Consider the following 12324-nt stretch of genomic DNA (forward strand, 5'->3'; position numbering starts at 1 on the left):
GCTTTTGTCCTGGGGAGGCAAATTATTAGTAATGTAATTCAGGCCCATGAATATTTTATTATCTCAATCATAAAAAGACAGGAAAAACGAGTGCTTTCAAGCTAGATATGTCAAAATCTTCAAATAAATTTAAATAGAATTTAATTGCTTCAGTCTTTCGCTTCCGTGGGTCTGGTAGTATTGGTGCTCTCTAATTTCTCTTTTATTTCCTCTTTATTGTTCTCTATTAAATTAAATAGTAGCGCACTGAATTTCTTTGAAGGGGTCATCAAGCTTGCCCATTAAAATCAGTAGCTTTTCTTGTTCGTATGGCATTATGAAGGCTTCTTTTTACTTGTACGGATTTAGGGATGTTTGATCTAATAAAAATTGCCACAACTTCACCAAAAAAAATTCACACCTCTTCTTTGCCAATATACCTTTAATTTTTGTAGGACTATTATGGGTTTTATCCTTAATCGAATTATTTTAGATTAATCTCTGACCTTTCAGGAAACAAGATCAACCACGGTCAAATTAAAATTACTTTGTGAGTTTTGTGGATGATCATTCTCGTTTGATATGGGTGTATTTATTAAAAGATCGATCACAGCTTGTCCATTTTTCAAAGTTTTTATAATGAAATAAATAACCAAGTTGATGCTTTTATTAAAACTTTCGGTTCGGATAAAGCCCTAGGATTTGGTCAAGCTGAGATATTTGATTTTTGTTCATTCAAAGACATGATACATTAAACTAGCTATTCTTATAACCCCTCCCCTTCTCCAATCCCCCCCCCCCCCCCCCCCCCAAAAAAAAAAAAAAAAAAAAGGGTGTGGGTGAACTAAGAACAAACATCTTCTGGATACTGCTCATCCTCTATGTTTTGATATAAAAGTTCCAAATAACTTTTGTTCTCATTCAATTCTTACTACATTTTTTTGATTAATCACATGCCTTCATCTGTGTTGAATAATAAAATACCATTCTCTATTGTGCATCCTGACACCCCTTTGTTTTCCCTTCCACCACATGTTTTTTGGTGTGTTTGTTTTGTACACACTCTGCAACCTGGTTTGAAATAAACTTTCTCCCCTTTCCTTGGATATTCACACACTCAAAAAGATTACCTCTGTTTTGACCTGATTTTCAAACCGTTATTTTGTGACTGCCAATGCTACCTTCTTGGAGGATACTCCTTTCTGCTCATCTCCGATGATTTAACTATGGTTTTCTCCGATGGGGTACTTCCAACTATTGTTCTTCTTGTTGTTCCTACTACTGAAGATCAGCCACTGACTGTGTATCAACGGCAGCAGCAATGGCAAGATCCACCAATGTCACAAGCTACTACTGTCACCTCTCAGGCTCTTCCCAAACCATCCTCTACTACAGATACTACAGATCCATCCTCCAGTGCCAACTCAACTGTTATCGGTCCAATCTTTCCTTCTTGAGTTGGGGCAATCAGTCACTCAACCCATGAAGATGTTTCATGATAATCAAGCAGCTTCCCCCTTACTGAGCAACTAGGAAACATCTTACCAAGTCACTCATTGGACCTGCCTCCAAGGATGGGAGTTGCAAGCTGGGCATGGGTGATTTTATACACTCCAGCCTGAGAGGGAGTGTTGGAAGTTGTGGGTTATTGGCTGTAATTACTTGCTAGTATTTACCTTTTTACTAGTTTCCCTTTCCCATTTTGCTTGGTCAACAACCAATGACATATCTAGGATAGTTTCCCTTTCAGAAGTTTCCTTTTTGCAGACAATATTGGCTTTTTATTTTCTGTAATTTAGTTTAGGAAAGATATCCTAGACTAATCATTGATTATTGGTTTATAAAGTAGGTGGGAGAAGGGGTGCATTGCATTCGCAAGGTCTCTCTTCCTCCTCTCCTCTTTGCTCTCCCTTCTCCATTGCCTGGTTTCCTAAGTTGCTGGGTTGTTACAACTTTCATTCTTGAAATTGAAACGATTTAATTACTTCATTCCCCAATTGAAAAGATTTGTTCAGGAACCAGAAACCTCAGACACAAAATGATCCAATATGATTGCTGCACCTCAAGACCTCAATATAGATACTGCTGAGTAGGTCATATGTCCTAGGTTATTGTTATTGTAACATTGATTAGGGCACAGTCAACCAAACAAGGCCAGTATGAAGGCTGCAACTGGAGAAGACTTGAAACCCTGGTGGACTTTCCAAATAGTGGCAGACGTATAGATCTGTTTGTTGATATTACCACTCTGATACCATGTAACAACATCAGTAGAGTATAATCAGTGAACTGAGAGAAATAGAAGAGATGGGAGCAGGAGGGAATATCTCGCGAGCATATGTCCATACTTGCAGTCCCTCTTCCCTATTTAATTATGATTAGTATACAAGGAAAGATTCCAATTATTGTAACCACACACTGAAAGAAAAAAACAACTCAACTGACAGCTAAACCTAATCCGAATAGGACATATAGGATATAACATTAAATCTTGATTCCATGTACCACATGGTACACATAATTATCAAGCAGGACTGGCCAAGATACTGTTAGAAAGTGAAAAGAAAAAGAACAAGTGCATAAACCATAAGACAGAAGACCCTATAAGAAGGTTGCAGTAAGTAAGTTCAGGACTCATTTTCAAATGCAAGCATAAGCACCAAATATTCAAAGCTTTGGGATTAAAACTGTATGTGCTGAGTTCCTAGGAAATAAAGACAACACTAGAAAAAGGAAATTGTTATTTGGGTAATGGTGCAACATTCAAATACATAACAGATAAAAAGGACAGAAAATAACCATACCAGTACTAGGAGTAAGTTTTACAATTTGGATAAATATTTATATTCAACACAATAAATCATTCATTTTCCATATGAAATTAAAGCATTAATTACTCAAGTCTCTCCTAAGTACAATAAATGTCAGCCTATTCTTCCAATCTACACAGGCCAACACTGGGACTGCATCCAGTAAATAAAGCATGTTTTGATTCTAATGAAAACAAACGAATGGTGGAAGGAAGAAGTATCTTTCTATTACCAATCTCATACCTGCTAAGCTATATCTGTCTCGCGGAATATCTAGTGCAATGGAACTGCAAAGCTCCTGAACTTTACTCTCCTCATCAACCCTGATCCAAAGCAACATCTCATAGTAACTCAGCCTTGAAATTGAACCAGGGTTGTCCTCTTGGATAATTCCACTAAAAAATTGGAATTCTTCCACCATCTCCATGTCAATCAAATAAATAAGGAATGAACCATATATATGTTCTTCTATTTGAAAACCTTGTTCTCTCATAATTCGAAAGATTTGGAAAGCATTATCAATCTCATGCAATGAAGCTTCTTCATCTTCAGTGTCCCTAGCCTTCTGGATACAGTGTTCCATCAATGCTTTGTATTCTTTGACACCAGTTTCTCGGCCCAGTTTGCCAAATACCGTGAGTGCATGCTCGGTGCCCAGCTTTTGTGCACACATTGTCACTATCCACCGAAAACGATGACTCTGGTTGTTCTTGAAAACCCACTTTTGTTTCCTATTGCGTGAAATTTGTTTACGACGATATGACACGTTGGAATTAGATATACTTGAAATCCATGGTATATCTAACACTTTCTCCATGGATTCCCCATCATCAAGCACAGGCAGATCCACAGAAATCGGGAGTGCAATCATATTTCCTACGAATGAAAAAGTAAACATTTATAAACACAACAGGGTAAATTAAGCAGGATGTCAAGAATATAAACAACAAAAATAAGAGACTGTGCATGAGATGTTTGACAATATGCCCAAATGAAGAAAAGAAAAGCTGTAAGACTTTGACAACAAAGCTATGAATTTCATTAAAAAAAACGTACCACATATCAAAGAAGATATCTCTCCGGACAGCACCTTCTTGACATCCTCTACAAGAAAAGTGAGCAAAAAAAATAACTCTTATCACGTAAATACTTCTCAGGTAACAAACAAGAAGGAAATTGAAAAAAATAGTGAGGAAGTGTCACCAGAGTGTATTGACTGAGACTCCGCTGACAGAGTTTTCAGTGCCAATCTGCTCAAAGTAGAATTTTCCAATGGTTTGTCCAGATAGCAATCCAACTGTTTCACTGCAGCATCGACTCTTCCTGAGCTTGAGCTGGACTTCTTCTTGGATGCCCTTTTAATTGCCGAACTAAAAATCGAGCTTAACTTTTTCACTTTGGAAGCGCACATTTGATTTGCAGGCAGTCGTAGCCGTTGGCCGCCCAAAATGTCTACATATCCAGATAGCGAGTGTGAAGTTTTGAACCGTGCTCCAAACTGAAGTTTAAGGCCCTATTTGGTTCAACGGGAATAGACGGGAAGTAAATAGTACAAGGAAGGACATGCAAGCCACTTTTGGAGGCTTGCAAGGGGTTGTATGGCAACCATTCTATGCCAAAATTCCCACTTCAGCACATAATCCACTTTTTATGCTTCTGTTCTGAAGTGGGCAAATTTGGATGCGGTAATCATTGCCATAATCTTGTATGGTTGGATACAGATGGGCACGTTTCTCTGGCCCATCTTGGCACAGAATCTTGTATGGTATGTACGACTTCAGTCACAAAATGGGCACAATTTTTTAATAAAATATTTAAAAAGATAAATATAAAATAATTAAAAATAAGTAAATATGCTGGTTCAATTCATACATAGGTGCTTACATAAAATCAAGTGAGATTATAATGTTTTCAAGTGATTAGTGGGAGTCTCGCTCTTGCTGCCAATTCATTTGCAATTTTCTTCTTTTGCTCTTCCATTTGTCTTGCTTCTAATTGGGTGTTATCAGGGGGAATATCAGGATCCAATATTACTTCTTCAGATATCCAATTCAGGTTTCCGAATTCTTCAAACTTTTTGTCGGCAATTTGTTCATCGCGGATGAAGTTATGAATAGCACAAGAAGCAATGACAATTCTTAACACCAATATATATAGAGAATATACAGCTGAAGCTTATTCTTAACACAAATAGAATTTCAATGACTAGCAACAAGAATCCATTAATCTACAATTAGAATGGTGATGCAATAGCAGCATAACAGCACGACTTAGTAAGGTGCAAACAATAAGTGGAAGCTAAACACAAACATGATAAAATCTGCATCAAATCAAATTGTTATTTGCATCTTATGCCTCTAGACTTCTCCTAAAAGGACCTGAAAAAGCAATCCAACCATGCAAAATGCAACTAGAACGAGAAGTGGCATAGATTGCAACGGATGAGATGTTTCAGTGCCTCATAGTGAACTGAACAAATCTTGAGAACAGCAAAACCATTTAAACTAAACAAATATGAAATATCATCATTAAGACTGAGTTCTATTCTTGCTAAACCCTACTAGAATTGTTCTCACCAGCCTCTCGTTTTTCTCCACATGAGGAAATTGGATCCGTTTGATCAGAAAATGGAGTATGGAAGAGTAACCAGACAATTGAAAACATAACAACCTAGATCATATGAACAGGGTCAAATATCAGTATGATTCACGACTCTGTAAAACTGGTTTTATTTAATATAACAAGAATACCAGAGGAAGAATCAAACTGAAAAAAGAAAAAAAAAATGAACATCTTCAGAGGAAATAATTATAAACAAGTAAAAACATTTCCAGAGGTGGTCAACAAAATACAGAATTCTAGAGATATTATGAACCAAGCAGGAGCATCTTAACATCTTACATTGAACATTTCATAATCAAAATACCACTAAACATTTGCATTTCAGACTTTCAATTTGCCCGAATTACTTAATCATCCATATAAAAATTTCCATTTGAGTCCTAAGGAATGACACCCTTGTGCTCCGATGTAAACAGAAAACGAATTTAGCAATATCAAAAAAATAAGAAAGAATCATGTTTTCTTATTCAGAACAACTATGTGCAAAAAAAGATAACTATGTGACCTCCACTCACAATGAACAAAGATGAAGAAGTGGGTTGCGGACGGAAGTGGGTTGCAGACGGCCGGTTGAAGAGAGATCAGTTGCAGAGACAGGGCTTTGCTTGCACAAGAGGACTTCGGCTTTTGGTAGAGAGATAGGTTGCAGATATGCTTCCAAACAAAGAGATTGGTTGCAAAGACGCTCCCAGACAGAGGATCGGTTGCACAGACGCTTCCAAACAGAGTCTCGGTTGCAGAGACGCTTCCAAAAAAAGAGATTGGCTGCAGAGATGCTTCCAAATAGAGGATCGATTGCAGAGATGCTTCCAAACACAAAGATCGGTTGGAGAGACTCGTTTTGGAGTCGAGAGAGTTGAGAGAGAGAGTTGCGAGACTTGGGAGAGCTTCGAGAGATGAGGGAGGCGAGAGAGAGACGAGAGGTCTTATCTAGGGCTGCGAGAGATGACCGTTGAGAGAGACGATAACCAGAGGTCGAGAGAGTGCAAAGAGACGAGAGTGATGAGGTGCTTTTAGGGTTATCGTGAAATTACATCGATAACCCCAAGTACCGTCAACAACAAGCTTGTGCCCCGCGTTTCCAAACCAAATTGCTTCTATGTCAGAGAAGCTCCAATTTGGCAAAATTTGGAGCTTCTCTGGCACAAGGAAAAACTGTGCCAAATGCCTGGTTCAGCATAGCTTTGCTGAACCAGCACAGAAAAGTTGAACCGGTTTACCATACATGCTTTTGCTGACTTCTGTGCCAAAGTGGGCAAATGGCACGAATAAGTGTGTCCAGAATAGTTACCATACAACCCACTGGTTTGCAGTTTATCTTCCAAGGGTAAATTACATGTGAGTGAGATTTTCCCTCTATAGAGGAATTCCATAGGAATTTTAGAGACTACATTTCTGGTTATGGATGATCGAGTGTCTATAGATCAGATCTAAGGGTTGAGGTTAAATTTGGAAAATACAAAATGTTATGCAAATTTTGCACAAGAGTCCTAGGCTTGATGAACCCGGTTCGACTGGATACCTATAGACCACTTGACAAGTGGGTAGCAAGTTCCGAGGACTAGCCCATGCCTAGAACATCACTTATTAGAGATGCCTCCCTTGACGATGTCGAGGAAAAGTCCAGTTTTTATCGTATAAGGCCTCATGCATACCAATACATTGATTCGAGCATTTATTGATCATCGACAAGCACATATAATTATTCGTACATGAGTCTACTCTAATAGACTAGACTCCCTTTTTTGAATTTGCGATTGTATGCGCAGAACTGATCAGTCTAAGATATTGGGTGGATAGTTAAAAACAGTAAAAAGACCACCCCTCACTAAGCTACTAAAAAATAGTACTAGTAAAGGGATCTCCTAACGTGAGACTCAGTATATTAAATACACCATACTTATCAAGGGATCCTTGGACCTCGAGGATATCTGCCTAGAAACTTGTCTCACTCCACCCGCTGATATCAAACCCGTCTGATAACCCGTGGGTGTAATCCACAGTCACAAAATCCACGGTTTACTCATCAATGATAATAAATGCACGCAATAAGAATCGAGAAAAAGAATAATCCAAATAATTAAATAAAAGAATTACATAAGTCCAATACTCGAAAAGAATGAATCAATGAAAAAGGAAATAAAGTAATTATGTCCAAAAATTAATAGAGTTCAACTGAAGCAAGAAGGAATTAAGGGGTTGTATGGCAATCATTCTGTGCCAAAATTCTCAATTCAGCACTGAATCTCCTTTTTATGCTTCTGTGCTGAAGTGGACAAATTTGGCACAAAATCTGTAGTGAAATCTTGTATGGTTGGACACAGATGGGCACATTTCTCTGGCCCATCTTGGCACAGAATCTTGTATGGTATGTACGACTTCGTGCCAAAAATGGACACATTTTTTAATAAAATATTTAAAAAGATAAATATAAAATAAATAAAAATACGTAAATATGCTGGTTCAATTCATACACAGGTGGTCACATACAATCAAGTATATTGAAGAAAACAAGTGACACTAGGCAAACCATCAAGAACATCCCACCCATTTAATAAAAATCCAGAAAGATGCAGCATTAGAAATTCCATGACTGTCAAAAACAATAGTTCTTACTGACTGTCATATTCTCACTTTTAAAAAAGAAATCTAACAAAATATCTAGAAAATACAACCAAAGTTAAAATATGTTAAAAGGAGATTTTGTTGACAGCAACAGTTGAACTCCAGTTTAGTATTATAAAGATTTTGCTACAATAAAAAGACCACTAACCATTAATGCCTTTGGCTTTGGAACATTTATACATGTTAATGGTTTCGATCTAACTAAAGGGTGTACTTTAGAATCCCACCCACAACTAGATCTTGAAGTGCATAATCAAGCAACCAGCAAGATTAAGCTCTGTGATAATCCCTCCCAATCCAGACATCCAATAGGCATCAAATTTATATGATTAAACGGTGTCCTCAACTCCTTAAACTTTTTAAAGTGTGGGTTCAATCCAATCGACAGACTTGGAGATATTATAGAACAATTGAAACTAGTACCTATAAGATTAGAATTAGAAACTAACAGTATCCATGCACAGCAGTTCAAAATCCAAATGAGCAACATATCCTCTACTCATTAGATGGAATACATGAAACCCATCCTATTCAGCAGCCATAACTCATAATTAAACACCCACAAGTAAATAGCAGCCAACACAAACGGGATAGCAATGGAGGCACAGAAATAACAAGAAAAGATCAAAAGTGCAAAGTAACAAGCAACATCAACTTAATTAAGTTAATCAAAGAACATGGAAAAATTCCAGCTTTCTATTAAAGAGCCGTAGCAGCAGTAGGTACAAAAGCTTAACTCAGAAACAGGTGATAGAAAGGAAATTGCATTTCAACCTCTCGATCGTAGTCTATGCACAGAAATCGTAACAGGATTAGCATACAACTCAAAAACAGGAACTGAAGATGGCCTTATCTGGGCAAAATTGGAGGTTACACTAGCTCAATAGTTGGGCTGGCACAGCAGAGTCATACACACCTTTGAGCGAGATGAGAGAGACGAGGTGAGAGAACTTGAAAGCAGAATCCACAACCAAAAGCTCTTCGGAAACCTTGCTCGAACTACAGCGCAGAATCCACAACCAGAGGTCAGGGTAATCCCTAATTTCACTCTAATCCGAACATAAATTATTGGGGGAAAAGGAATAGGCAAAAACATACCACAGGCGATATTGCTGAGAGACAAAGGAGGAGGGCAGTCACAGATGCAAGGGCTCCTCTTCTCGCGAAATCGGTTTGCCCGACTTGATGCTCTTCTTTAACCTCCAATACAAAGCAGGCAGACAAACTCGAGAGAGTCCAGCAACCCAGATCCTTGAGCGAGACGAGACAGAGCCACGAAGAGGGGCAGAGAGACGAGAGAGAGCAGAGAGAGACGAGAGGTCTTATATTTATACAGGGGTGCGAAAGATGACCGTTGAGAGAGACGATAACCAGAGCGTCCAGAGAGTCGAGAGATACGACAGTGATGACGAGCTTTTAGATTATCGTGAAAATTACATCGATAACCCTCAGCCTCACTTGTGCCCCGCGTTTCCAAACAGAATTGCTTCTGTCTCAGATAAGTTCCAAATTGGAGCTTCTCTGGCATAAGGAAAAACTGTGCCAAATGGAAGGATAGTGCAGTGGTTGAGAACTCACCTCTCAGTGGAGAGATGGTGGGTTCAATCCTTACTGGCGGCATATGTAATTATCCCAACCCCAATTTTCCTATATATAAAAAGCGCCTTTGTTACAAAAAAAAAAATTGTGCCAAATGCTTGGTTCAGCACTATGCTGAACCAACACAGAAAAGTTAAATCGATTTACCATACATGTTTTTGCTGACTTCTGTGCTAAAGTAGGCAAATAGCACAGAATAAGTGTGTCAGGATTGTTACCATACAACCCCTAAGTCTTTTCTTTTAGCTTTGCAATGAAGGGATCCATCCTTCCTCCATTGACTTCTCAAAATAACACGCTATATGAATCTTCATACCATCAATGGGTGTTATAAACGCACTCCAGGCATCCGTATATGGCTTCATAACATACATCGTCACTTCTCATTAGCGCCTCCATATGCCAATAACTATAACACCAAGGTGTAACAAGTTCATCTTCTTGTTCAATCTTAACTTCCCCAATGTTTCATCGGATAGAACCTGGATTACTCCAGTTTGGCTTCCAGTGACATTCATGGGTTGTTCTTGGTAAGCTCTTAGTAAGCCAGAATCTTTAAGAAAACCATTCCGAGCATACAACTCTTCTGGTTTTAATAAGAGCTTCACTGGGTCGAACTATGCAAAGCTATATGCAAATATGACCTATACTCTCAGAGTATTTTGACCAGTATATCTGAGACAAACGAAAGCAGGACACAAGGCCTACAGGGCTCCTGCATACTTACATCGTACCCACCGAGACTTATAGCCAAGCTCGCTCTGGAAGTGGCACTGCAAAACAGGGATGCTTTCTGCATTTCCTTTTGGGCCAAGGGATACATTTCTGTCTGCTTTCAACCAGATCTCAACTCTTATTGAGTTCTATATGAGTTGATGCAAAGTCTAAATGATATGCAAAGTCAAGTGTAAATTTTTATTTATTTATTTATTTTTTTAATTTTCAAGGAGTAACCCAACCAAATTAATGGTACTTGTCTCCTTAGGTCAAGAGAGGATTCCATAAACAGACTCATCTGGCACCTCTACAACCTCGCCGGCATAACGAGACTTACACTTACTGCCCTTCACGGCTCTGCTGAGGCCTTTACCCAGTCCTTGACTGTTATAGCCTTTACCTCTTGACTTTATCAGATAGGGTCCTTTAACTTTACTCATTCTTTAAGACTTAGACAGACTTTCAGACCGTCAGGCACCTCACCGACTATTTCACGGGGCTATAAACAGTCGTCTGAACTTCTGAATAATTCTTAGGATTATTTAACTTCAGCTTTCGTAATAGTGTTTCACCAATTCTAGGTAGCACTGGAGTTGGGTCTCTTTCAACCTGTACTCAACTGCGCATACATCTAGTTTCGGTTATCCACTGAAACTACTCATCTGGGATTATTGATGCAGATGATCCTACATGAATGCAGTGGTGGTCGTCACCAAGAACAGAGGCACTACTGTAGGCATGTTCCACGGTTATCCACCTCGAATATGCATGCAAATGACATGAAATACATAATTATCACACTACTACAAGCCCATATCTTAAACAAATTAAAAAAGGAAACTTACGGAAGAAGACGCAGTCTTTCTTCTCTTTGATCTTCTCAAGACAAGTGCAATATTTGAAAGTAGTACTTCATAAACATCTATTACAAGCCTTACAACAGTTACTATTACAGAGCTTCACTCCTCTCTCAAGCTCTCTCCCTTCATTCTTCTTCTATCTAAAACAAGAAATCCTATTTATAGACTATGGACTTCAAAGTTTATACAACATAATTTTACAAAAGATAAAGTGGAATCCAAAAACTATAAAAGATAGTTTAATAAAAGATAAAAGGACTCTTATTTAGTGGTTACATGACATCAGCATGACGTCAGCGGCATCTTTGTTGTGAGTGGAATCTTTTAGGCAATTATTGTTCCTACTTCAAAATCTTCAGCTGCGAGGCTAATGATTTCTGCAATAGTCTTGTTGTATCTCAAGGGCTGATCATCCATCATTTCCATGATTTGGGATCTGCTCCTATTGGCTTTCTTGGTCACCTTTTCATCATGCTTCTTTTCATATCTTTTCAGAAAACAGGTAGCTTTCTTATTTTTCTTGAACCTTCGTCCAAGTATCTGGCCATATCTGTTTACCCATTTTAGAATAGAAATGTCTCCAAGTTGGGCAATGACTATTCTTCTGGATCTTCTATTATACTCATCTCTTCTGGAGGGACTTCTACGAGCCATCTGATCCTGTAGAACTGGATGAACTCGGTCCACCATCTTCCGTTGATAGTAGCTTCTTGACCTGTACCAGCATTTCATCAATTGATTTTACATATTGCTGGATAGGAGGTTTTAAAGCTTCTACAATCTGTTTATCTGTAGAGGGTTTATCTTTGGAATCTTCATTTGATCTTTTCTTATGCTTTCTGACAAATGATGTCATAATCTCTGACTCATTCATGCCTAAGAGATCTTTGGCACGAAGTAGATGTGCTGTCAACTCCACTTTCTCGCTTTCAAGCTTACGGTTCGCAAGCCTTAAGTCAGCATTTACTTCTTTAACAAGGCGCAGTGCAGACACCTGTTTATTTCACATTGCTCAGTGAGATCTTTTATCTCCATCTTTGTGACAGAACACTCATCGCACGCCATAAGTGCTCCTTTGAAATCTTTTTGATCAACTTTTTCAATCTTCGGAT

The 12324-nt window shown here is 38.4% G+C and overlaps 1 protein-coding gene across 4 annotated transcripts; it reads right to left on the minus strand.

Moving 5' to 3' along the window:
- Nucleotides 1–2421: 2421 nt before the first annotated feature.
- LOC149005146 (pentatricopeptide repeat-containing protein At4g04790, mitochondrial-like) lies at nt 2422–9380 on the minus strand. Of its 4 annotated transcripts, XM_089169482.1 has the most exons (7): nt 9135–9378; nt 8953–9035; nt 5366–5459; nt 4674–4862; nt 3993–4241; nt 3846–3893; nt 2424–3665 (listed from the first exon to the last, which is right to left on the minus strand). In XM_089169482.1, the coding sequence occupies exons 5-7, from the start codon at nt 4198–4200 to the stop codon at nt 2974–2976; spliced, it is 948 nt and encodes a 315-aa protein (XP_089025608.1). In that variant the 5' UTR covers nt 4201–4241; nt 4674–4862; nt 5366–5459; nt 8953–9035; nt 9135–9378; the 3' UTR covers nt 2424–2973. The 4 variants fall into 4 exon arrangements, with proteins under 4 accessions (XP_089025604.1, XP_089025608.1, XP_089025607.1 ...); XM_089169478.1 differs by lacking the exon at nt 4674–4862 and having other exon boundaries at nt 2422–3665; nt 9135–9380; XM_089169481.1 differs by lacking the exon at nt 5366–5459.
- Nucleotides 9381–12324: the final 2944 nt, after the last annotated feature.

Source organism: Hakea prostrata, chromosome 9 (assembly GCF_041222555.1).
Source record: "Hakea prostrata isolate BN-2017 chromosome 9, UWA_Hpros_2, whole genome shotgun sequence".
NCBI classification, from domain to species: domain Eukaryota; kingdom Viridiplantae; phylum Streptophyta; class Magnoliopsida; order Proteales; family Proteaceae; genus Hakea; species Hakea prostrata.